We start from the raw sequence: 26,656 nt of genomic DNA, 5'->3' as shown, positions 1-26,656 counted from the left end.
TGATTCTGTCCCCAGCACAACAGAGCGAGCAACAGAAAGGGGAGTCTGATAGGGGCTGCAGGGAAGTGTGCAGGGTCTGGGAGGAAAATTGCACCCAGACTCTACTGTCCAAGCATGATGGACAAGGCCACCAGCGAGGACCAGTGTCAAGCACACTTACAAATTTGAAGTAAAACCTGGCGACATAATGGACGTGGGAAGTGCAAAGAGGGAAGGTTCAATGATAGCTTTGACCTTCTTGGCTTAGAACATTGTCCGGTTGAATGTCCTTATGTGAACATTGTCTTTATTGTTCACACTGGAAAACATGGTCTGTCATTTTTCTGACTTTTGAAATTTACATCTGTTCTATGCCGATTTTCCCCCCTCTAGGTCTTATCAGAGTTAGACATCATGGTTCCACTTCAGCTACTAATAAGTATGTTTTCTGATGGAGTTAATTCTGTCAAAGAGCTGGCGAATCAGAGGAAATCCAGAGTCAGTGAGCTGGCGGGGAATATGGCTACGCGAAGGGTAATTATTTGTTAAGACTTTGAAAACACTTGTCATTTGTATGGGGCCCGGAATTGGCTGCATCAGACTCAATTTCCGTGAAACTTCTTTTCTCATTCCATCTCACTCCTTTAATCACCTTAGAATAATAGAATGCATTTAAGTGAAACATATTTGGTTTAGACTGTATTTAAAAAGTTACTGAATTTTCATTTTTCTTTGAACTTGTTCATTTCCCTTTGAGTTTTTTTTTTCCTCTGTTGCCCTTGATAAAAAGAAAAAGTAGCTTTGGGGGCGTTATTCCTATTACTACATTTTGGTTTCCTGGAGAATGAGAATTCTTTTCCAGCTGCTGGGAAGATAAGCCTTTCCCTCTGGGGTGAGTGTCTGGACGTAGTTCCTTGCGCTTGTGTTTTGGGAAGGTGAGATTAATTGGGAGTGACTAGAGTGTGGCTGCCAGTCTGTGCCAGCTCAGTCCCTTTTATTGACCTTGTATAGGTTTATGAATGAGAGAGGTCACTACTATCTGACCTAGAAGGATAAGAACTGTTGGGAATCTTTGATGACTTGTTTAAGCAGATCTGATGGACTTCCTGATGAATCATGCCTAGACCATGATGAGTTTGGGTGAGGTGGACTTAGATCAAATGGTTGGCAGGGACTGTTCTCAACTCTATTTGTCAAGCATAGCCACAAACTTTCCCCCATGGTAGGACCTCTTGTCTGTTCTACCCAGGATCTAGAGATAGGAAAATAGATCATAATCAGAGTCATTTTTGTGGTCAGTATTTTAGGAAAGTCTCTTCTTTTCTCACTTGCCCTATGGGAGGTCACTGCCAAACTTACAAACATTTCTTTTGTAATCTTTAATATTTTATTAATTCCTATATCCCTTCATACATTGCAATAGGTTCACAATTAATGCTTATGCATTAATTGTGTATGAGTCTGGGGGAAGACTTCTTATCCCATTTGGCATGAATCTGAGATTCAGAAAGTGAAGTGGCGTTTTATAAACAACACTATCAGTATCCAGAATATTCTGGTTCTTCACATAGGGTGCTCAAGGAACTTTCTTAAGACTAGAAATGTCTCTAAGAGGGGAAAAAAAGAAACAGCATGATGTTCAAGTATGCCAGTCAGGGTCTTGCTGCAGAATTGATTCCAAGTGACTCAGGTGAAGAGTTTCTTGGTGACTCTCCCTGTAGAGTCCTAGGAAGGCCCAGCATAGGGAATAAGTGTTGGTGAAACATAGAGGTCTGAAAGAACAAGGAAAGGAGTTCCTGGTGACCACTGGGAACTGAAACTTTAAGGAAGGGTTGAATAGAGGAGTGGTAGAGTGATGGAGCTATTGCTGAAGATAAAGCTATACAGTTGGAAAGGGGTGGGGAAAAGTAGACCCCCCCCCCACCACACACACACACACACACACACACACATATACACACACACATGCACACACTCCTCCAGCTTCAAACTTTCTGCCGGTGCCTCCTAGTTACCAAAACAAATTGGAAGGTACTCAGCAAAGCTTTCAGGAGAGACATGGAGGCTTGATGGCCATAATGCAGGGCAGAGGTGGGCAATGCAGGGACCAAAAGGGAGAATAGCCAGTACAACAGTTTTGATTCACACTGTTGTCTCCAAATAACCATGACACTCTTTTAGCTGGTCATGTCCATCAGAGATTCTGCACTGTGACTCTGAAACTGTGCTCACAATATTTTTTCCTTGTGTGAATTCTCATTTTTCAGGTAATGATTTTCCTTTCGATCGAGACAATTAAGTTTAATTGGGACTCTTGAATGGGATGGAGAAGATAGTGGCAAATATAGCTGCCGTCATTTCTTCCCCGACTGACGTTTTATTCCCCTGACTGTTAGTCAGAAAGTTTAGATGATTTTATTTCTTATTTTTATAATCTGAGAAGATTTATAGTATTTGGAGGTTTAAATACTAATGGCCAAGAAAGCCTACAAAAATAGCTCCCCTGGTCCCAGCAACTGTTGTCAACACCGGAGCTTCTGCAGTTCCCTTATGTGTGATCTTGTTCTTTATTCCAGGCTAGTGTTGCTTCCGACCCAGGCCGGCGAGTTCAACACAATATGTTGAGTCCATTTCATAGCCCTTTCCAGAGTCCATTTCGGAGCCCTATGCGCAGTCCATTTCGAAGTCCTTTCAAGAATTTTGGCCATCCAGGAGGAAGGACTATTGACTTTGATTGTGAAGATGATGAAATGAATCTCAATTGTTTCATCCTCATGTTTGACCTTCTCCTGAAGCAGGTAGCTGCACCATGAGCGTCCTTTAGTTCAGAGGTGAAGAATGAGTGAAAGCACCGTATAGCGATTCGTTCTGTCGTGTTGGTCATCTTCACGCTGACTGAACGATGCAGCATCACCCAAGAAGTTTGGCGAGCTCCTCTGGGGATTTCCTAAAACACTTGGAAAGATTTGTGTATGAACATCTGCAGTGGTGTTGACATATGAGAAGACATGAATTTCAGCAACACCCTAGTATCATTAGAATTGAGTCTTGCACAAATTTGGTAAACAAACTGGGTAATGGTATTGTTGGGATGAGCACAGTAAAACGCTATACAGATGAATGGATGTGAATCTATTTTATGAATTGGGTTTTTTTTTTTGTTTATTTTTTGGAGCCTCATCCAGCAGTGCTTAGGAGCCTTTCTGATGGTGTTTGGAAGGCCATATGGTGCCAAGGATTGAATGCAAATGTCCTGCAGATAAAGCATGCACTGTTGAACTATCTCTCTCACCCCTAATAAATTGCTTTTTTTTTTTGGTGGCTGTGCTAGGGATTGAACTTAGGGTCTCACACATGCAAGGCAAATGTTCTATCCCATCCCTATAGACTTAGTTTTGGAGATAATCTAATAGCATTAAAGGTTTTGCTTAGGAGAACCTTTCTTCTTAAGTCTCTGTTTTGATATCAGTTCAGAATTGGAGATTCTGCCATTGTTTTAGAAATAATACAGAGATTTTCAAATGGTCCTCCCCCAAATTCTCCAGATAGTTATATTTACTGCATTTATTTCCCTTTCTTGCCCTTAATCTGTATGCATATGTGTGGATCAACATATTTATTGGTCCATACTCAGTGGTGCTCAGGATTTAACTCCTGACACTGTGCTCAGGGATTATGGACTTTTAAAATGAATTGTTTGAGAATAAGTTGGAAATATGATTTTTTTTACCCTGACATCCTAAGAATATATCTTCTAAAAATAAGAGTATTTTATTACATAACCACAGAACAGTCAGTAAAATCAGAAAATTAATATTGTTATATTATTACCCATTAGTTAACTTATAGAAATGATTCACTAAAATTGAAATCATCATCATATTATTTTATAGCAAAAATAAATTCTTTTGGGGGCAAAGGAAAGAGATACAAGAGCTAGTGCACCTGGAGGCGCGGGTTCATGCCCTGAGCACCACTGGGTGCATCTCTAGTCTATGCTGGGGATATCCCTTCAGCACTGCAGGGTGTGGCCCCAATCTCCCCCCAAATGGCACTCCTGGCAGTGCTTGAGAACCATCAAAGCTACATCTACTCACCCTGCAGGGACTCTGTGTCACGAGGGCTTGAACTGAGAGCCTTGAATATCCACAGAATGTATCCTGCAACTTGAACCACATCCCCAGCCCAATAATTTTATTTTTAAGGATACTATTCAGCTTCTCTCACTGCAGTTATTTGCCCTTTATCGAGGGCAAATTGTCATCGGCCTTAATCTAGAACATATCTTTGTCTTATATATTCTTGACACTTTTCCCAAGTTATTTTGGAGAACCTCCCTCAACTTGGGTTGGCCTGATTCTTTCTTAGATTGTTGATTTAATCACGCCTTCTTAGCTTAGCTTATGATGCCTGTCCTTTTACGTCTCAACCTATGGGAAGCACATGACTCGCTCATGTCCCATGACTAATGGAAATAACTTTAAAGATGACTTCTTCTAGATTTCTCTATGAAAAGCTGCTCTTTCCCCTGTGTAATGAATGAGTAACTTGTAGGGAGAGAGGTGAAGATGGGAAGATTTCCTGTTTTGTGTCAGACTTTCACCTGCTAGTTTTGGCATCTGTGGATGAATCAGGGCTAAATTTACTCTGTGTCCGCCTTTCTTGTTCATTATATTATTATGATGGTTACCAAAAGATAATTTCCTAAATCTATCATTTCTTTTGATTCATTAGCTTTTATTTCCTCTATGACCTGTTGGTTAACATTGCTATCTAGCTGCTTGTACTTGCATGGACCCCTATGTTCTTATTTTGTTCTGAGGGTCCAAATCTGTTATTGGGATCATTTCCCTGCTCCTTTTGTTTCCTACTTGGCTATGGGAGCCCTTCAGGCTGATTCCTATAATCCTTTGACATGTTTCTGTCATTTTCTCGGACACTTCCTTAATTACTGGCGTGACAAAGGTATTCCTGGCTCACTCTATATTTTCCTAATCCCTCACCCTGGAATCACCAAGGAGCCCTTGGTTCTTTTTAGTGGATAGTGGATAGTGGCATTTAGAAACCAAGATCTGGAGACTAGGGGAAGTGACACATTTTAATTAGGTAATAGTTAAAAAATTAAATATGATCCTCACCAGTGTTGCTCGGGGCCTGGGAACTATAACCAAAGATCCTCAGACCAACCGGCCTGGCCTGTGAAGTATTACTCAGACCCAGCAGTGCTCATGACCATGCTTGGCGATACTGGGGTAGGAGATACGCAGTGGCAGGACAGGATTTGGGGTCTCAAATGTGGGGGACCTGTGGTCCAGCCTTAGAGCCATCTGTCTGGCTCTTTTCCTCTCAATGTGTAAAAGTTCAATATGTGATAAATTTTCAATTCAATTCAATTTTAAATGTCCCCCATGGATTAAAATAATGATCTCCTTTGTACTATGTTGTGAAGAAATCATGAAATGCAGTGCGTTTTCTTGCTCTAGATGTCTCTAGCATATAAAAATAGCCTATTACTGTCAATGAGTGAAATTATCCACTCTTAGTGGAGCAGTGGAATATTGGACAAAAGAACCAAACTCCCTCTTTTTCTTTTTTTTTTTCTCTTTTTGGTATCTTTCAGATGGAGTTACAAGATGATGGGATCACAATGGGGTTAGAGCACAGCTTATCAAAGGACATTATTTCCATTATAAACAATGTCTTCCAAGCCCCCTGGGGGGGCTCCCACACCTGCCAGAAGGAGGAAAAGGCAACTGAGTGTAACTTATGTCAGTCTAGCATCCTCTGCTATCAGCTTGCCTGTGAACTCCTGGAGCGACTAGCTCCCAAAGAAGAAAGCCGGCTGGTGGTAAGCATTGGGAGTAGAGTGCTGGCCTGGGTCTGATGGTAATAAGGAAGCTAGTAGCTGGTCTAATGGCATTGCTCGTCACTGTTCTCTTGGCTTCCCTGCTGGGGGATGTCCTTAATGGGGTTAAAGGATGATCTTCGGTCCTGCTGCCCATCAGGCTTCCAGAAAGGGAGAGAAGATGGTACTGCGTAGGGAAGATTTCTCTTTGGTGGCTTGGTCTTCACATGCTCAAAGCGTTACTTGTGGGTTTTTCTCCCCCTTTTTTTTAAAAAAAAATCGGTACTTTTGAAAGACTTTCTGTTGTAAAGTTACACAGGTTAGATCAGGAAGTTGATTGGAAGGGAAGCTGAGGAGTCCTCAGAAACCTCAGTTGGTAAAAACCTGTCGACTTTATCAGCCACAGTCAAGTCTTTACTTATTTCCTGGTGACTCCCAGGTTCTGTTTCCTAAGGGTGAAATAGGGTAGTCCCTACCAGTACTCCAAGGTTATGGGACCACATTTGATAGGGTTCAAGGTAGGAGGCAACAAATCTTAGAGGGAAAATATACAATTTTTTCTAGAGAAACATACATAAAAAGCACACAAGGCTCAACCTTTAACCACATGTTAATGATCTCTTATAGAAGGGCTTAATGGTCCCTGAGTGAAATACAACAATCTTCACACTCTTTCCTCTAAGGACACTTTTTTGAAGCATCTTCAGTGATTTTTTTCATAACAAACAATCACTGTCACTGTCCTCTTGTTGTTCATCGATTTGCTCCAGCGGGCCTAGTAACGTCTCCATTGTGACACTTGTTACTGTGTTTGGTATATCGAATACGTCATGGGTAGCTTGCCAGGCTTTGCCTTGCAGGTGAGATACTCTCTGCAGCTTGCCAGGCTCTCTGTGAGAGGGCCGGAGGAATCGAACTTGGGTCGGCCATGTTGGCTGCGTGCAAGGCAAACGCCCTACCCACTGTGCTATCGCTCTAGCCCGGTAACAAACAATACAAAATACATTATTTCAGTTCTGCTTTGGGACAGGGATTGGGGATCAGCATGGAAACAGCCAAAATATGGTGGTGGGAAAGTGTAATGGTGGTGGGACTGGTGTTTGAACATCAAATGTAATCAAATATTGTGAACTACTATATAAAATTAAAAAATTAAAAAAAGAAAATAGGGCAGTCCGAGTCTGGAGGCCACGTATGGGCTCCTCCATCCTTCGTGTGCCCTTCCCTTCTCTGCTCACTTTCCATCTCAGACACACCTAGCATGGCGGTAGCCTGATTCCTTGGCAAGTCAGTGAGGTGCAGTCAATGAGTCAGTGTTCGCCATGGTTTCTTCCTTCCCCTGAGACCTGTCTGGGATAGACAGGATAGATAGATAGGAACTGGTTGAATCTCTCCTTAAGGGCCGGTCTGTTGAAGTCTTTTTCTGTTTTCTGTCACCCTTTTCACCTCAGTGAACTCTTTAGTCCTGCCTTGCCAAAGCTCCATCTGCCTGTGGTCTGCTCTTTTAAGTTGGCCGTGGGTTGGTTATTACAGAGAAGCCAAGATGTGAAACAGAAACGAACATCAAGCATTTCAGGGCCAAGTCAGGAAGGTTGTTGAAATATATAAAACGCCCTTTGGCAGAGTGACTGAGGCAGCCAGGATGACAAGTGGCCTGGATTACAGGAGTTAGTGGGAGGACAGGCGAAGCCAAGCCTGATGTCCTAAGAAGGATGAATGATCCCTTTTGCCCCTGTGCTGTGCGGTTTCCCTGGCTACAATGCGGGACCCTCCACGCTAGAGCTCAGTCTTCCCTGAGTATCCGCAGAGGTGGAAGGGGGGGATTTGAGGGCGGGACTTATCAAGCTTAGGCAGGAGGGCCCAGACTTGTAGGGCCGATCCAGCCTGGGCTTCCTGGGTGCTCACCCTGTGGAATTTTATGAGACTCAGTTTACAGTTCTATTCTCTCTTTTTTTTCTGCTTTTTGGGTCACACCCGGCGATGCACAGGGGTTACTCCTGGCTCTGCACTCAGGAATTACTCCTGTCGGTGTTCAGGGGACCATATAGAATGCGTTTCAGTTGCATGCAAGGCAAATAAATGCCCTACCCACTGTGCTATTGCTCCAGACCCTATTCTATTTCATTTTTTTTAATTGCAAGTTGATATTTTTCATGACTATTCCATGTCCCTGCTTTGGGCCTCTTGGTATATGTCAGGGACAACTGGTCACCCCTGAGGTGCTAGTCTTCAGAGGGTCCAAAGGATCTGTCCAAAGGATCCTGGCGCCTGCTGAATCGGCCTCCAAGAGGGGCTGCTCCTGAAGGTTCTGGGGTACTCCTCACAGGGTGCTCTGCTGTCTAGCCTGTGCCCTGGCAGCTGGCGCTTGACTCCTTCCCCCAGTGGTGCCCGAACCTGGGGCATGTACAGGGTCCCTGCTCCTCCTGTGGGCTTGGGGTGACCGCCAGAGTGCGCCCAGGGGACTCCCCTAGGACCCTGGCCACATGCTTGGGCAAGGCAGATGGGCAAATAGTGCCTGCTGGGGCCCCCTGGTTTTCCTGCTTCTGCCCTCATTTGGTTGGATACCCTGTGTGGATTTTGTTTTCCTTCACACCTGCGACAGCTTCGCTGTCCTCGTTTTTAAGGTTTTCCCAGCAGCAGCTGTAGCTCCAGCAGGTCCAGGGGAAGAGGTGAAGTCAGGGGTTCCCTAAGTCACCCCCACCCATCTCATCTTTGTCTTGTTTTGGAAAAATCTTAGCCGAGGTAGACGGTGACTAGGTGTCAAGTCCTATTTCAGCTCACCTCTTCTCCTGCCTCTGTCTTGTAGGTCGTTCGGTTCTGTCCAGATAATTCTTGGGCTGGAGCGATAGCACAGTGGGTAGGATGTTTGCCTTGCACGTGGTCAACCTGGCTGATCTGAGTTCAATTCCTCCGCCCCTCTCAGAGAGCCCAGCAAGCTACCGAGAGTATCTCGCCAGCATGGCAAAGCCTGGCAAGTTCCCCGTGATGTATTTGATATGCCAAACACAATAGCAACAAGTCTCACAATGGAGATGTTACTGGGCCCGCTCGAGCAAATCCATGAACAACGGGAGGACAGTGCTACAGTACAGTGCAGATAATTCTTGAGAAAATGTTTTTTTTTTTAAAGTTTTATTAGTGAAACACCATGGGGTACAGTTGTAGACTTACAAATTTTTGTGCTTGGGTTTCATTTATACCATGATCTAATACCCATCCCTCCACCACTGCCCATTTTCCACCACCATGGATCTCAGTATCCCTCCCAACCCCCATCCAACCCTGCCTCTGTGGCAGGGCATTCCCTTTTGTTCTCTCTCTCTCTCTCTCTCTCTCTCTCTTATTGGGTGTTGTGGTTTGCAAAAGAGGCAATGGGTGACAATCATGTTTGGTCTATAGTCTACTTTCAGCATGCTTTTCCCATCCTGGGAGGATCCTCCCAACACCCTTTATTTGGTGCTCCCTTACAGATCAGAACCTTAGTGAAAGGAAGGTCATTTGCAAGAGGCAATTTAAAGAAAAGAAGGAGAACAACTGGAGCGAGAGTCTATCTGGAAACTGGGCTCCGGCTCTCCCCTCTTTGCATCTGGTCGCACTTGCCCCCATACTGGTGTGAAGGGGGATGAGCCTCCGGGCGCTTGGGCACCAGATCTGCAGGATACAGTCATTTAGTAAAACGGAAACACTATTCCCTAGAAACCCCCTTCCCATCCTCCCCCTGCTCTCGTGAATCTGTTACTGGCCGGCAACTTGTGTAAGTGGAATCTTAGACGATTTGTACCTTCTTGGCTGGTTTATTTCACTGAGCGCAGTGTCCTCAAGATTCGACCACTCTAGTCCACTTTTTGCCAAGGATGGGAAATATTCCACTGGAGGGACATACTAGTTTCTCTGTCCATATGTCGATGGTTACAGCAAGTTCTTGCTCCTAAAACCTGGATTTTGCTGGATAGCCACTGTTTCTTTGTATCCTAGCATATTTCTGTGATTCCTTTATCATGCTCTGCTAATTAAGTACTGGCAGAGCAGAGTGTGTATGCACTGGATTCATCTGGGAGGGATAACTGCCCACACCGATTAAAATGGAGCTGGGAAAGCAGGTTCGAGGAGGTTGAACAGTTGTTCTGGGATTTTTCCATATTTATCTTAGGGGAGTGAGCATACTCAAGTAATAGTACATGCAGATTTCCTTTAACTGCAGTGGAAGGAAGGGCCATTGTCTGCGGAGACAGGTGCCGTGGCCCCACAGGGCTGGGTGCAGCAGGGTAGACTGGGGCCCCCCTATTCCCCCCCTCCCCCACTTCCCCCCCCCCCCTTCTTATCTCCGCTGAGCTAAGCAGGGCTGCTCACATGGCTGCATGTCGTCTTTGTTTCAGGAGCCCACAGACAGCCTCGAGGATAGTCTCCTTTCTTCCAGGCCAGAGTTCCTCATAGGCCCTGAAGGAGAGGAGGAGGAGAATCCCGCAACTAAATCTGGGGAAAACCCAGGCAACCGCACTGAGCCCATGGAACATGCTGGTAGGTGAATTCTGGAGGAGTGGGCTGAGGGGCTATGGGTCGGGGGAGGGTGTGCTGGTGTGTTCTCTCTGCCCCCCCCCCCCCCACCATGGGTGCTGACTTTCTGTTCAGAACCCTTATTCTGACCATGTGGACAAGCCCTCGCAAGTCCAAGACTAGACAACTGGCTTCCTACAGACCCGTGCACATGAACCACTTCCTGCAGATTAGGGAACCAGCCAGTCAGGTTATGCTTGTGGTAGAATCCAGTCACTGAGCAGGGATCTATAGTCCATGCTCAGAAGTGGGGTTCTCTCAGCTCTGGGCTGGGAGAAAGGATGCCGCTGTGGAATTTTCTTTTTTCTTTTCCCTTCCTTCCTTCCTTCCTTCCTTCCTTCCTTCCTTCCTTTCTTTTTTTTTTCTTTTTTGGATCACACCCGGCAATGCACAGGGATTACTCCTGGCTCTGCACTCAGAAATTACTCCTGGTGGTGCTCGGGAGATGCTGGGAATTGAACCCGGGTAGGCCGCATACAAGGCAAATGCCCTACCCGCTGTGCTATCACTCTAGCTCCCCCGCTGTGGAATTTTCTTCAAGGTTCTGGAGGCTAGTGGGAGTGGCAGGTCCCAGGCTGGTTTAGGGTCATGTGGTGGCTGAGGAAGCCACATGTGGATGGTTCAACAGCTCATCCCAGGTCCTGGAGCTGGTGTGATTCATTCCTGACCTCTGCCTGTGTTTCCTCTCTTCCCTGGGGATGGAATGGGGCATTAAGATTGTTAGAGGAGCTGAAACATAAACACAGTGTACAAGCCGTTATTTCTTTTACCCAATTCTTGGAATATCTGGCATGTCACTGTCACTGTCCCCCCGTTGTTCATCGATTTGCTCGAGCAGGCCCAGTAACGTCTCCATTGGAGACTTTGTTGTTACTGTGTCTGGCATATGGAATACGTCACGGGGAGCTTGCCAGGCTCTGCCGTGCGGGCGAGATACTCTCAGTAGCTTGCCGGGCTCTCCGAGAGGGGCGGAGGAATCGAACTCGGGTCGGCCATGTTGACTGCGTGCAAGGCAAACGCCCTACCGCTGTGCTATTCTGGAATGTGGGACTAGGAATTAGAACTCCAGAAAGTGCACAAGTACTTAGTGGCAGAGTTGAAAGGAGGACACTGGTTTCCAGTTTACTTAGAACTAATTACTCACCGAGCCCAGGCCCAGGGCTGCGTGCCTGTCACTTTAATGCCTCAGTGGCAGGGGTTTTGCTGATGGTGCACTCAGAGCCTGTGCTCTTTATAGGCAAATCAATACTTTCAACCTCAGCACACATCAGTGAACCGAGCCTTTCATTTATGTTTTATTTGAACATAGTCCAAATAAAGCAATTTAAAAATGACTCTTTCTGCCCCAATTGTTATAACATGCCCCTGTTTGACCGTTCACCCTCTTCCTCTCTTCCCTCTGCCCCGTCCTCCCCACCACTTCAAGCTGCGATCTTGCTCTCTGCCGTCTCAGCGGATGTGGTTGAAACAGGTTTGTCCTGGGAAGCCCATGTTCTCCTTTGAGCTCGTTATCTCGTCTCCTTGCTTGCTCTTCTAGCTTGTATTACCTCTTAAACACATATTCCTTTCCCTTCTCCTCCCCTGCCCGTTTCCCCTTACACGTCTTTCTAAGGAAAATTTGTTATTAAAAACGACCTTGGGACTGGAGTGATAGTACAGCAGATAGGGCATTTACCTTGCATGCGCAGCCGACCCGGGTTCGATTCCCAGTACCCCATATGGTCCCCTGTGCATTGCCAGGAATAAGTAATTCCTGAGTGCAAAGCCAGGAGTAACCCCTGTGCATTGCTGGGTGTGACCCAAAAAGCAAAAAAAAAAAATTTAAAAAAATTTAAAACTACTTTGCTTCACAAAAAACAAAACAGTATTTTCAGAGGCCCCCCTGCCCCCACCCCCTACCTTTCTTCTGTTTCTTCTGGTTTGGCCAGCTTCTGCTCAGAGCTTTGAGCCTGTGTGGCCCCATAGGCCTTGGGCCATGGTCTTTGAGCCTGTGTCACAGCCAACGCCAAGGCGAGCTCTGCCTATGAGTCTGGTTGGGGTTAGGTTGGGCTTAGGGTGAGTGACAGCCCCTTCCTTTAGTCCCTACTTTCGCTCTTGGCACTTTGTGACCTATTTCCTACAGAAGTCAGATATGACATTCCTGAAAAAAAATTTTTTTCAAGCTTGAATACTCTAGTCTCTGATCCTAAGAATTGCCCCAACTTACGATTGTGAAATGTGTTTTACACTCTTGCCACCATTCGGTTGCAGCTTGTGGGGTTTCCTCTGGCGTGCTCAGGTACATACGTGTCCAGCCATCTCTGTCCCACCTTCAGAGGCATCACGGACCCTCACAAAAAGATGAAACACTAGTGTTTATTCTAGTTTGAAGGGGTTCAACTTGTTCACCACACCCCTTTTTTGTGTGAGGCTATGTCATAAATCTTTTCCTGAGTGCTTTTATGGCTCGTTCCCTTCTCTTGGGAACCTCCTGACTTCCCTTTCAGGTCTCAACCCCACCTCACCTCCCCAGCACTAGGCTCCTATCCCCATCCCCCATACAACCTCAGAACCAGCCTATCACAGGAGTATTGGGTGGGACTTTGGCTGCTTCACAGAACCCGAGGCACCTGCATATCCTAGAAAATGGACTTCCCAGCCATATATCCACAACACAGACTCAACAACACTGAAAACACGACATCAAAGTGGCAACCATCAGAACTTTGTAGTGTGCCTATCAAATTGACAGACAGGGAGAGGGTGGGGGTTGGGGTGGGGGGGAATATGGGAACACCGGTGGAGGGAAGTTGACACTGGTGGTGGGATTGGTGTTGAAATATTATATGCCTAAAAGTCAACTGTAAATTACAGTTATTTAGTAAATTGATTAATTAAAGGGACCTCCTCAAAGCAGGGTATGTGCAAATAATCTGGAGAGCAAATGTGAACACTAGAGCATACCTCTGAATAGAGTTTGGATCTAAGGTTTTCCCTCTGGTTTGATGATCTTGAGCAGCTCAAGATGATCAGGATTGCGAACAGGATTGGGAAGAAAGAGCTGGGCTAACTTTTGCTGTATTCTTTTTTTTCACAGCAATAAAGAATGATACTGAAAGAAAGTTTTGCTACCAACAGCTTCCAGTAACTTTAAGACTAATATATACCATTTTCCAGGTATGTTTTCGGAAATATTCAAATTGCCAATTTAGAAGCATTTTAGTCTCTTTCTGATTTCTTGATAACCATGTGGTTCTTTGTATAGGAAATGGCTAAATTTGAAGAGCCAGACATTCTTTTTAATATGCTCAATTGTCTGAAGATTCTCTGTCTTCATGGAGAGTGTTTATACATTGCTAGAAAAGATCACCCTCAATTTTTAGCCTATATTCAGGATCATATGTTGATTGCAAGGTATGTATCCCTATGGATTTATATTTATTTTTGTCTATAATTTGACTTTTGCTGTAAATATGAAATTAGAATAAAACAGACCAATTCATCTGGGTTACAGCTCTCAGGATAGCTTAATTATTTTCTCCTATCTAAATTTCTAATATCACTGTGAGGAATAGCAATTTCCTTTGCTAGATATTATAGCTACAGAGAAGGTAAAATCAGGTTTCTTTTGTGCTGTCCAGAAGTTCAATGGCTTAAGAAGAGAGTATGCCCCAGGAAACTTCAGTAGGCACCAAGTTATTTACCTGTAAAAACTGACTCATTCCATTTCTTACAGGGATTAGAACTGTCAATAAACTGTCATTTAACAATATTTCCATCTATTATCAGATAAGGCATTTGCTAAAGGCTGCAGTAATGTTCAAGAAAAAGATAAAATATTGCCTTGGATTTTCATACAGTGTTTCCTGCCAAATTATTTTAACTCTTGTAGTCTTCTGAAAGTGAATCATAAAAGCATTATTCTCCCTTTGTATGTGAGAGAATGAGCTCACTAAGAGAAGAGAGGGCTGTTTCAGGCTAGCTTGGTGTTAGCCAAGTGAAGGCCCTCTCCCACTTAACTGATTTTTATTTATTTTTTTAAATTCTTTCAACAAATGTTATTGAGGTTTTGTCGAAAGGTATTGTTTTAGTTACTTGTAGTCTAGTGTGAAAGGGAGTGAGCACTACATCTGTGGAAGGTGACAATGTAATTCATTATTCAAATTTGTTCATGACTAAGAGTGAAGGAGAGCTAATTTTCACACAAACCTCAAGACAGTTCAGTTCAAAGTGGACTAAGAGTGTGGATAAACTGAGATGCAGAGTTCCCAGGGGCATGGAAGAACCCCTCTGGTCCATGGGAGCGATGACTGTTATGTACAGTTCAGAGGCAGGAAATCACTTCTGGATGGTGAGACAAGGACTCCGGAGCCTATTCCATTGGAATGGATGTTGTGGTGATAGACTCTTGGGAATCCTTTTCCCGCAGGATGGGTATACCGAGGAGGTCACTTTTGTTGGAAAAGTAGCCACCATCAGATATCTAATTGGGCAAATGGATTATTGGTTCCTCAGCCTTTGGATTACATAAGTAATACAGTCTTGTCCCCACTGTGCCATTTAGAAACCAAAGCCATAATGAACAAGGAAGGGAGGTGGAGAAAGGGACACTTCCTCTCTTTTCATACAAGGTGGCCTTAGAGAATTGGGAACACCTCTGAGAATGGTCAAACCCAACGTTATGGGCCCCTGAAATTGGTTTCTAGAGTCACTAAATAAGGTTTGCTGCCTTGGACCGAGTTGAAGTTTAACAAGCGTGCAGATCAGAGCTGCTACTTCCTTTGCTTTCTTCATAGGGCTCATTATTGTGCGAGAGCCATCATCCTTGGCCTCCCCGGGTACCACCGGTGCAAGGTCTCTTAGTCTCTGCTTTATATCAGGCTCTATACACCTTTTTAATCAATACAACCAGACATGGGAGGAAATGGAAGTTGAGAGAAGTAAAGAAATTGACACTTTGGATATACATCCAGCCAATATCATGACTGGAATTTGGATCCAGATTATATGATTTGTGCTTCTCAGATGAAGCATGGAGTTTTGGGAAATTGCTCCTTTTCATTCCATAGCTCCAGTTTGTGCTCTCAGGAAGAAGCCACACTAGTGACTTCACGTCGGTACCTTCTCTTTGGCACCAAGAGTGGCCAACTCTCTGAATCACACTCTGGGAGTTTACCAGTCACAATTCATTTTGATTCTGATGTCAACTCTGGAGCCAAACAGAAAACAAGATTACTTGAAATAAAGGAGCAAAAAATTTGCAGCCAATAATAAATGTTTGCCAGAAATATTTAGAATGACTCAGGTATAAATTGATCGGGATTTGTTTAGTGACATTTGCACTTACATTTGTCATCTGTAGTGGTCTTCAAGGTGTGGCTAATACAAGAAACGTACAGGAATATCTCTGTCTCTTTCTCTGTTTTCCTCCCCATCACTTAGCTTTGGACCTCTCAGGATGGCTGTTTCTCAGGCTGTAATTTTTGAGGTGGAGAATAGTGGCATAGAAGTTCTAAAACAATGTATTCCTGAGTGGAATAGAGATATACCAGGACAGAGATATACCAGCGGCCATATCAGGATTAGGAAGGACTACTCTGACCTTCCTATGTGGGCCCACATGCCCATAAGATACTCTTTATTTTTTAAGTTAAAATATTTTAAAATTTTTTATAAGATTGTTCACAGTAATTTATTACATACAATACCAAACCCACCACCATTGTACCTTACTCCCACCATTATTTTGAATTTTCCACCACCACCCAAGCCTGCCCCAAAGGCAGATCCGAAATCATTTATTTTATATTGTTTGTTAAGACTAATTTGCTAAAATGATCCAAAAAGGTTTTCTTAGACGAAAGTGTATCAGATCATTGCATCTCACCACAAGACACTCTTTACTGGAACCATGTGCTTTGATGACTCTAGAATTTCTTTTTCCCATAGAGAAGGTGGGCAACCTTGGTTGATAGCCCTGCCAGGTGGAAAGAGTGCTTTCATAGAACAGATATTACTTTTTGGTAGAATAAAAGGAAAAGTCAAAACCCTCAAGTTTAAAATTCACTTGTGTTCTATCATCTGGACCAATATGGATTTAAAAAAACAGACATCATTCATTTATATAACTGAGTTTATAATATTTATAGTCAGTAATATTTATAGTCAAATATTTATAGTTAAAATAATGCCAAGTGGTATTTACATGAGTTACTTCTTTAAAAAAATGTTCCTAGAGCAAGGCACAGGCAACTTTCTTGGGGGAGTTCCCTGTCGTGTGGATGAGCACCATTCCATCTCAGTATCCACCCAGCTCCTGTGGACCATAGTTCTGAATGGTGAGGAGGGGCTTTACTCTAGAGAGGCTGGCATGCCTGTAACTGCTCTGCTTTTTGATCCCGCAGCCTGTGGAGAGTCGTCAAATCCGAGTTCTCCCAGCTGTCTTCGTTGGCTGTCCCTCTCCTTCTTCATGCTCTATCCCTTCCTCATGGTGCTGACATCTTCTGGACAATCATCAACGGCAATTTCAACAGCAAAGACTGGAAGATGAGGTTTGAAGCAGGTACCTCTGTATTAGCTTAAAATGTTCTCTTGGGGTTATGAGGTAGACCAGATGGCCAGTAATGACATCTAGTTCTGGGCCTTCTTTCTCCCTTGCCTTTTTTTTCCCCTTGGAGGTCGGAAGGCCTCCAAAGATGTCATGCTTATGGGAGTGCTTATGGGACCCTGGGGATGGTTCATTATGAAGACATAAAGATGCTGTGCTGATCAGGCCTTTGGCACCAGGGACCACCAGGGCCACAACCTGGGGTTCTCAGGGGGCCCCTGGTCTCCACCAAGGATGCTTGGGGCACCAAGCGGTGCTGGGGGTTGGACCAGAGTCCTGAAAACTCTGTTATTTCTCTCTGTCTCTGTCTCTCCTGTGACATTGCCTCTTTTTTTTTAAAGTACCATTTCCTGCTTGCCAATGTTCCCATGTTTCTACTGGGCACAGCCACCACACTGAAACTCTTCTGTGCGCCTCAGGCAGGCTGCTCCTCCTGGATTTCCTCAGAGTTCCCCCTTCTAGCTTCCTGCTCAGTTGTCTGTTATTTGTACCCTTGTTTTCTCTCCAGTGGGTCCTGGGTTGAGTGGTCAGTTACCTGGTAAATTGAATAGGCTTCTGGCATCAGAGTAAGTAGGGATATCTGCCAAGAATGCAGACATTGGGACCCCATCCTTGACCTATTGCCTCAGAGTCTTTCAGGGTGAGGCCAAGAATCTCTATCTTGATCAAGGAGGCATCAGGGACGTGTCTGGGACAGGGAAGGTCTCATTCCCTAGTACCGAGAAGAGCGAGACTTAGAGGGGCACGGTGAGTCTGCTCAGCCCTGTCTGCCTTCTTCGCTGTCATTCCAGGCTGCTAATGATCATTCTCAGGAGGCAGCTCCCTGCCGTCATGTGCTTTCTCGGAATAATTCTGCATATTTTAGTGTCCCAAAAATTTGGCAAAGAAGTGGGAGTCTGATTAGGTGAGCTAACGGTTACTGTCAGAAAGTGTTCAGTTCATGAAAATTTGGCCACCTCTAGGAGTTCTTGCTTTTTATTTTTGTGGCGGGGGTATGGAGGCCTCCTGAGTAGTGCTCAGGAGTCCCCTCCCTCAGGCCCTGCAGTTCTGGGCATTACCTGGGCCACTCTAGGAATGCTTGGGGGCTCCAGGGATTCACCTTGCAGTGCTTGTGGGCCTCCAGGGCTACACTCAGTGATGCTCGGGGGACCATGTGGTGCCAGGGATCAAACTTGGGTGGACCACATGCAAGGCAAGTGCCTCAACCCCTGTACTACCTCTCCAGTCTCAAGTTATTGCTTTTTCGAAAATGCCTGTGGATGCCCAGGCTTGTTTACATAATAACACATGATGTTGTAGGGAATTAGATAACCCTTCTCACAAAGCTTCACGGGGTTGGCAACACTTTACAGCCATTTAAATACAAATAAAGCAGACAAATATTTAACTCTGCTCTTCCACTCCAATTTAAGGATTAGATTGTTCGCAAACTAATCTGAATCACAGCTCTGGGGATGTTGCTTTTCCAAGGACTGTGCATGGGTTTGCAGTGCCAGAGAAAGAAGCTCAGACTCCTGTCAACATTTGGAGCCTCTCAGAGCCTGTTTTCCCCTCTCTCTGCTCTCACCCTGCTGTCCTCCCATGGCTCCTCCTCACCGAGGCTGGCCGTTCTGTACTCTCCAAGTATTCTTTGTGTCACTTCTGTTTCCATGTCCTTCAGATGCTACCATTGAATTTTACTTTCTCTCTCTTGATGAAAAATTCTTCCTTCTGCATGCACGCGCGTGTGCGTACGTGTGTGTGTGGTGGGTGTGAGGGCTACACCCAGTAGTGTGGAGTTTACTCCTGGCTAATTCCTGGTCATGCTCAGGCAATCATATGTTGGAATCAAACTGTGGTCAGCTACGTGGGAGGCAAGTGCCTTTCCTCTGTACCATCTCTCTGACCCTGAAAAGTCATTTCTTTAGTACCTGATCTCCCATGGCACTAGCTCATACCTCCGTAGTTGCCATTGCCAACTTTTCATGTTATATTTCAGTTTTTTTCAAGTTGACTTTACTTTTAAAATTTATTTTTATTTATTTTTTATTTTTTGGAGGGGGCTTGGCAAACCCTAGCAGTGCTCATGGGCTTTTTCTGGCTCTGTGCTGAGGATTGACCCCTGACAGTGCTTAAAGAACTATTTGTGATGCTGGGGATTCAGTTGAGGTCAGTGGGATGCAAGGCAAGCACCTCACCCCCTCCTTAGTCCAGCTGACTTGACTTTGAAGTGAAAATTGTGAATGATTTATTAGTCTACTTGGGCTGCCGTCACAATACCATGGAATTTAACAATTGAAATCCATTTTCTGGAAATTATAGAGACTGGGAGGGCAAAGGTCAAGGGGCTCTTCCTAGCTTGTAGATGCTCTCTTATTTTAGAAGGGGGATGAGGGACAAGGGAGAAAAGAAAAGGAGGATGAGGAGGAGAAAGAAGAGGAAGAAGTGGAGAGGAAGGATGAGAAGGAGTTAGAGGAGGAGGATAATAAACACAACATTCTGGGATCTCTTCCTCTTAGAAGGATACTAACCCTGTCATGGTGGCCTCATCAACTAAAGCAAATTCTCTCCTGTGGGCCCTTCCTCCTCAAACCATTCACACTGGGGTTAGGGTTTTACTGGGTAAATTGTAGGGGGCAGGGGGATGCAGAGATTCCATCCTTAACAGTTTATTTATCCATTTACTCCCAATCTCTTCCAAGGATCTGGGGGCAATTTCTTAGATATGTTCTTAGTTATATATATGCTCGAGCGGGCCCAGTAACGTCTCCGTTGGAGACTTCGTTGTTACTGTGTTTGGCATATCGAGTACGTCACGGGGAGCTTGCCAGGCTCTGCCGTGCGGGCGAGATACTCTCGGTAGCTTGCCGGGCTCTCCGAGAGGGGCGGAGGAATCGAACTCGGGTCGGTCATGTTGGCTGCATTCAAGGCAAACGCCCTACCGCTGTGCTATAGCACAGCGGGTAGGGCATTCGCCTTACAAGCGGCCAACATGGCCGACCCGAGTTCGATTCCTCCGCCCCTCTCGGAGAGCCTGGCAAGCTACCGAGAGTATTCGATATGCCAGACACAGTAACAACAAAGTCTCCAATGGAGACGTTACTGGGCCCGCTCGAGCAAATCGACGATCAATGGGAGGGCCTTTACCTTTACCTTTACCTTATATATATATATATATATGCCTTATATATTGTCACTGTCACTGTCACTGTCCTCCCGTTGTTCATCGATTTGCTCGAGTGGGCCCAGTAACGTCTCCATTGGAGACTTTATTGTTACTGTGTTTGACATATCGAATACATCACGGGTAGCTTGCCAGGCTCTGCCATGGGGACAAGATACTCTCGGTAGCTTGCCGGGCTCTCTGAGAGGGGCGGAGGAATCGAACTTGGGTTGGCCATGTTGTGCGTGCAAGGCAAATGCCCTACTGCGCAGCACATATACTAAAATTGGAACGATACAGAGAAGATTAGCATGGCCTTATATATTAGAGATACACAAATTTATGAAAGAAATACTGTAAGTACTGCTCATTATGGGAGCAGTTAGAAGTATAAAATTACTCTTTACAAAGAGAAAATCCTGAGGCTGGAGAGATTGTTCAGGGGATAGGGTACTTTGCTTGCATCTAATGACCCTGGTTTGATCCCCGACAGCACATGTGGTCCCCTCAAATATTACTGAGAGCAGTCCCTGAGCACAGACCCAGGAGTTGCCCCTTACGCACTGATAAGTGTGCCTCACCACCCCCCAACCAATATCTGAGAGAAGCCCCCGATTGAATTGAATTGATTGATGAGACCATATGGTAATATTTAAGAGGTTAAAAAAGGCTAACGGGAGAGCAAATAAAGAGCTATAATGCTGAAGACCAAAAGCGGTATTTACGGCAACCAAATGTGTTGTTGGGGATCAAACCAGGGTCATTACATGCAAAAAATGTTAAAACTTTCAAGCCCATAAAAGGTCTGTGATAAACAAGATAGGTGTGCACATAATTGTCGTTTTGCAGAAGTTGATGGGCTGGAAAAGACCACTAGAAGATCACAGTGGACTTTACAGATCATGGTGAATTTCAGAGCAGATTGTTTAAGGAGAACTGAATGTCACGAAGGAAAAGAACAAAACGAATATTCCAGTTCTTTCTGGGCAGCAGAAACCAACTATTAAATTGTATTTGTGGGACAGAAGATGGCTTTTCAGTTATTAGAGACTTTGTTTGTTTTGAGAATGACTGGACTCATTTAAAATAAATTTGCTGAATTATTAGAACTCAAGCAAGCAAGGGTGGGTCTGTTTCAGAGAAACCCATGGGCTCTAGAGCCCCAGCACAAGTGCCAGTCACTTCAAATCACAACACAGACTAAGTGTATCCAGAATCCAGAGCCAAACCTGGTGGGTAACTATACCTCCCTCTCGTCTGCAGCCTCTCTACATGAGGGCTGGGGAAATGAGCATAAATTTTACTCTCTGTAAAATGCAGTGTAAAATGTACCTGGAAGTTAAATAAAGGAAAAGGCCATTAAAAAATAATGAGAGGACACCCAGAGCTAACTTGAGCCTGCCGCCTGGCAGGAACTGCTATCCTTGGTAGAAATAGGCACAGCAGTACAAGACACGGAGGACACTGGCCGTGGTGGCATCCGGATTCTGTTGGGAACTGAAAAGGTTTTCATGTGGGGGCCCAGCCTTTACTGTTTCTCTTTGGGTTCAGGTCTCAGACTCTCTAAATAAATGTCTTTATTTTTCTGTCCTCTGCCTTTTGCATTGCAGTGGAAAAGGTGGCTGTCATTTGTAGGTTTCTGGATATTCACTCAGTGACCAAAAACCACTTGCTGAAGTACTCCCTGGCCCATGCCTTCTGCTGCTTCCTGACGGCGGTGGAAGACGTCAACCCAGCAGTGGCCACCAGGGCTGGCCTCCTACTTGACACCATAAAGAGGCCGGCCTTGCAGGTGACAACTCTGACACTTCTGTTATCTGCTCTGCAGATGGGTCTCTGCTCCTGCCACTGAATCTGTGGACTGTTTGTCCCTTAGAACACACAGAATGCACTGACTGCTATGAACTATGGCTCTTTCTAAGCTGGGAAAAATATTCAAGAAACACACCCTCAGAATAGGCCTCTTGTTCTGATGGGTCAATGCTTTCTTTTGTGATCTCTGTTCATATACTCTGTTGCTTCTTAGAGATATGATTATTACCTATCTCTTTATTTGGGAGCTTGTGGCAGGTTTTAAAAATTAGGCTAGCTTATTATATGCTGTTTAGTTGGTTCCTGGGTTGGAAGCCACTATCGGCTAGGTGCTGAGAGAAATGACATGAATTATAGTGCAAAATTAAGCAAATCATGAGAAGGTAAACATGAAACACCAAACAATAAAGCCAAAGAAACATGCAATATTAGAACTAGAGAGAATTGTGTGTCTATTGTATAAATTTTGTAGCTGAGGCACCCAAATTTCAGAGAATGTGGCTTAACAAAGGGCACAGCGAATTAGAGGGAGAAACAGACTGAGGAACCCCCACCCCCATCCCAATCAACTGTTTTCCCACACTGGCATCAAATTTATTCTCATCCTCATTATTAAAAACAATAATAATGGCAGGAACAAACTTTTGTGACCATACACATTTTGTTTCTGGGGCAGTGTATTAGAAGTGACCCATCATGATTGTACTATCTCACTTACCCTCATAATAGCCTTTGTGTATAACCATTTTACAGATAAAGAAGATGAGGGTTAACAAAGGTCAACTTTGTCAGTAAGATGACTGGACAGTGGCTGCAAATGTGGGTCTGACTTATAATAAAGTCCCTGTGTGTGTGTGTGTGTGTGTGTGTGTGTGTGTGTGTCTACACATTGCCTCCCGATTAGTATAATTCTGCTTGTGAAAAAGACTAAGGGGAAAAAAGGTTAAGAAGAAAGGTGAATTGTGCAGGAACTGAAAAAGCGTTAGATTATGTGCCTCTAGATCCCAACCCTCCCTTGTGAAAATCCTCAGCAGTCTCCAGGCTAGTTGTTTTCTTTTGATCTTGAGCAAGCAGGCAGTAACGTGTCTTACCCCAGCTCAGGGCCTGAAACACAGGAGTGGAGGTACTTATGGATGAAAAGTAATAGGATGGCTGGGTATATTACAGCCTTACAGTGCCATTTAATGAAAAGGGGGGAAGGGTACACTTACATTCTAGAGAAATGGAGGCATAGTGTCCATTCCAGTTTTTATTTTGGTTGGAGGCCAGTGGGCTCCATTGAAAATTCTTGATCAGCTGTCCTGGGGCTTCAGTGGGAAGTCCTGATGGGGCAGTGCTGTTTGGGAGCCCTTTGGGATTAGGTAGGCCACCCTAGCAGTGCATCCAGTGATGCTCAGGGGACCAGATGGTGCCAGGACTGGTCACATGCAAGAAATGAGTGTTAATCCCCGTACTATCTCTCTGGGTCCAGTTTTGATTTTTTAATTTGTTTTTTGGGCCACACCCAGCAAGGCACAGGGGTTACTCCTGGCTCCTGCTGAGGAAATAACCCCTGGCAGTGCTTAAAGCACTGTATGGGATGCTGAGGATCAAAACTAGGACAGCCGTGTGCAAAGCAAACACCCTACCCACTGTACCATCACTCCAGTCCCCAAGCTTTGATTTTTTTTTTTTAAGATGCCATTTTCCACTTATCCACCAGAAGACAAGAGGACTTCACTTTCTCTCAGAATTATAGAATTTGAAACTGGAAAGGGGATTTAAAGACCATCTGGCATAAATTTAGTTCTGGAAGTAAGCTTCTCTTAGAGAAATTATAGAAACATTGCTGTGCGGGTTTTTGGATTAATTCTCACCTGCGATGATTTAGTGCATCCAGAAAAATCCATAACATATATTTAGCCAACTTCTGAATCAATATTCAAGAAATTCTACATTTAGGAAAAGCTCTTCTCCTGCATTTTCCACCCTCTCCAAAACTGAAAAGATGAAGATTCCAGTTGAAATCTGCTAACAGTCTGGACTGAGAAGTGAGTGCTTTAAGGTAATATGGATTATTATTATTTTTCCCCCTGACTTTCCTTTTCTCTCTTTCTATCTTCAGGGTCTGTGTCTTTGTCTCGACTTCCAGTTTGACACTGTGGTTAAAGATCGTCCTACAATACTAAGCAAGCTTCTGCTCTTGCATTTTCTTAAGCAAGATATTCCTGCTCTAAGCTGGGAGTTCTTTGTCAACAGATTTGAGACGCTTTCTTTGGAAGCTCAGCTACATTTGGATTGCAACAAAGAATTTCCTTTTCCCACCAGTAAGTATAAGGTGAACTTAATTTTCCATAGACACTATTCCCTTGCAAGCGCTGGCTACTTAAGCAGTGGGGATCCTGTAGGTAATCTCACTCTGGATAACGCCTCGACTTCACTGACTCAGCTTATCAAATCTTCGGTGAAGATCTACTGTAATAAGCCACAGATGAGCTGTTTTCTGGCCTTCCAGATTCAAAGTTCTCATTTCTTTTCTATCCAGTTGTCACCATGTGGCCCTTAACTATTACTCAGTCATCAATTTATCTTGTTCATGAGAAATTTTGGGAGATATGTTTGTGTCTTACAAATTCAGTCTTGTATCCATGGGGCAAACACTTTGGTTATGCAACCACTGTGATAACACAACTTGATCACTTCATTTTATGGGCTAAACAGAAAGACAACAGTCATGATAGTGAATAATCATATTTGTTTATACGTTCCTGGTTCTTATTAGAAAGAGCTATATGCTCTTCTAATATAAGCTTTTTGGTACACATGCTTACAGAGACAGGTATATAAAATATAGACAACCTCTGCACCCATTGTGAAATCACCAGCAAGAGCAATTTTATTAACACCCTTCACCACATGATCAGCAAACTTTTATTTTTTATTTTGGTGAGAACTTCTAAGAGCAGCTTTCCTGATTACTTTCAAATATGCCATCTGGAATTCATTAACTCTGGTCATGATGCTGCATATTACATGCCCCCTGGCTGATTAATTCCATAACTAGAAGCTGGAACATTTTGACCACCCTTTTCTATCAGGAGACTTGTAGAGGGAGCTGTGAGTCTTGAAATGGGAAAGGGGATTACAAGAGCATCTTGCATAAATATAGCTAGCCCTGGCAGTATCTTCTCTGAGAGAAATTATAGGCACTCAAAAAGAAACATTGCTTTGTGGGTACTTGGAGTAATTCTCAACCTGTGATGGTTACACCTCTCCCGTGTACCCGCGGAAGAGAGATTTAATATTGACCTCTACCAATGGAGCGATAGCACAGCGGTAGGGTGTTCGCCTTACAAGCGGCCAACATGGCCTTCCCGAGTTCGATTCCTCCGCCCCTCTCGGAGAGCCCGGCAAGCTACCGAGAGTATTCGATATGCCAGACACAGTAACAACAAAGTCTCCAATGGAGACGTTACTGGGCCCGCTCGAGCAAATCGACGATCAACGGGAGGGCCTTTACCTTTACCTTTACCTACCAATGGATGATTTCCAGTACATTAAAGGGAGAATCAACCCCTTCTCCTTCCTTCTGCATAGCTATCACTGCTGTCCGGACCAATGTCGCTAACCTCAGCGATGCAGCCCTGTGGAAGATCAAGAGGGCTCGGTTTGCCAGGAACCGCCAGAAGAGTGTGCGTTCCCTGAGGGACAGCGTGAAAGGGCCAGCCGAGTCCAAGCGGGCGCTCTCCTTGCCTGAGACCCTCACCTCCAAAATCCGTTGAGTATCTTCTTCCATTCTTCTTCTCTTTCTGTCTGCTGTCAAAATCTCTGAGGCTGACTTGTCTTGTTGAATGTTTGCAGAGGACAGGGCATTTAGCAAACTGGGCTTGGTCCCATTTGGCCTTCAGAGTCTCTGGAGCAGCTCCCCAGGGGAGGGTCAGCGCTCTGGGCAGACTTGTGGGGTTTAGGGGTGGGAGTGTGTGAAGCCAAACCCTATTTCTGTTTGAAAATGCAGATAACAGTAACCTCAATAATATTTAGCATGAAATGCTAAGCGACATTTGCTCCAAAGAGTAAGACAGTCTGTACCACCAGCCTTGCAACCTAAGGGTTTTGTGGTAGTTAAGGGGGTTTGGATGGAAATCTGAGGGCGTTTTCTTTTTGTGCACACATGAGACAGCCAACTAACTCCCAGACAATGCACTAATAAAAGTTGCTTTGGAGAAAAGAAAACACGGGAGAGACTGAATTTCTGCCCAACTTTAGATGATAATTTATAAATAAAAGCAAGTTTCATTGCCAACTTAAAAACAAAAGACCATATAGACTTGTTTTCTAAAGGTCTTTCATTTAGTATTGTACTTTTAAAGAGAAAAAAAGTGTTCCTTTAATTATTAAATGACTAGTTGAACTCTGATGATGATCATTGGCTCATAAGTAACATTCAGAATTCATAACTAAAACACCATATCAGTGGGTGAATATATTTAAATACATTACCAACTTGGAAAAATTTAGGGAATCATTTAATTTTAGAATAAATGCCATAATACATTTTCTTATCCTGTTGGAACCTGGAAAGTTTGCATTTTCATTGTTATTTATTAGAAGACAGCCTTATGTAACATAACCATTTTTAATCATAAATATGATTTGATTTGATTTATTACATTTTTCTCTATTTTATGACAAGCTATGGAAATGTGGATTTGAACTTTGGAAGAGTGAAGGAGAGCCCCTGAGGCAATCAGTAACCCAG

At 44.3% G+C, this 26,656-nt stretch overlaps 1 protein-coding gene and 1 non-coding gene across 14 annotated transcripts in view; both read left to right on the top strand.

Annotated features, from left to right (window-relative positions):
• Positions 1 to 26,656, top strand: part of UNC79 (unc-79 homolog, NALCN channel complex subunit) — a 305,414-nt gene that overhangs the window by 159,381 nt on the left and 119,377 nt on the right. For all 13 annotated transcript variants that reach the window (XM_056133512.1, XM_056133504.1, XM_056133510.1 and 10 more), the window contains 10 exons: positions 373 to 513; positions 2,556 to 2,777; positions 5,600 to 5,827; positions 10,201 to 10,342; positions 13,455 to 13,534; positions 13,623 to 13,771; positions 16,762 to 16,919; positions 21,717 to 21,898; positions 24,023 to 24,224; positions 25,495 to 25,674. In XM_056133512.1, the coding sequence (XP_055989487.1) occupies positions 373 to 513; positions 2,556 to 2,777; positions 5,600 to 5,827; positions 10,201 to 10,342; positions 13,455 to 13,534; positions 13,623 to 13,771; positions 16,762 to 16,919; positions 21,717 to 21,898; positions 24,023 to 24,224; positions 25,495 to 25,674 (1,684 nt within the window). The remainder of the gene's footprint in view (positions 1 to 372; positions 514 to 2,555; positions 2,778 to 5,599; positions 5,828 to 10,200; positions 10,343 to 13,454; positions 13,535 to 13,622; positions 13,772 to 16,761; positions 16,920 to 21,716; positions 21,899 to 24,022; positions 24,225 to 25,494; positions 25,675 to 26,656) is intronic.
• LOC130042191 (U6 spliceosomal RNA) lies at positions 20,363 to 20,468 on the top strand. The gene has a single exon (XR_008795158.1). It is a non-coding gene; the product is annotated as a U6 spliceosomal RNA (small nuclear RNA).

Source organism: Sorex fumeus, unplaced genomic scaffold (assembly GCF_029834395.1).
Source record: "Sorex fumeus unplaced genomic scaffold, SorFum_2.1 ptg000098l, whole genome shotgun sequence".
Classification (NCBI taxonomy): Eukaryota; Metazoa; Chordata; class Mammalia; order Eulipotyphla; family Soricidae; genus Sorex; species Sorex fumeus.
Note: the sequence above shows the minus strand (reverse complement) of the source record. Positions and strands in the feature narration are given on the sequence as shown.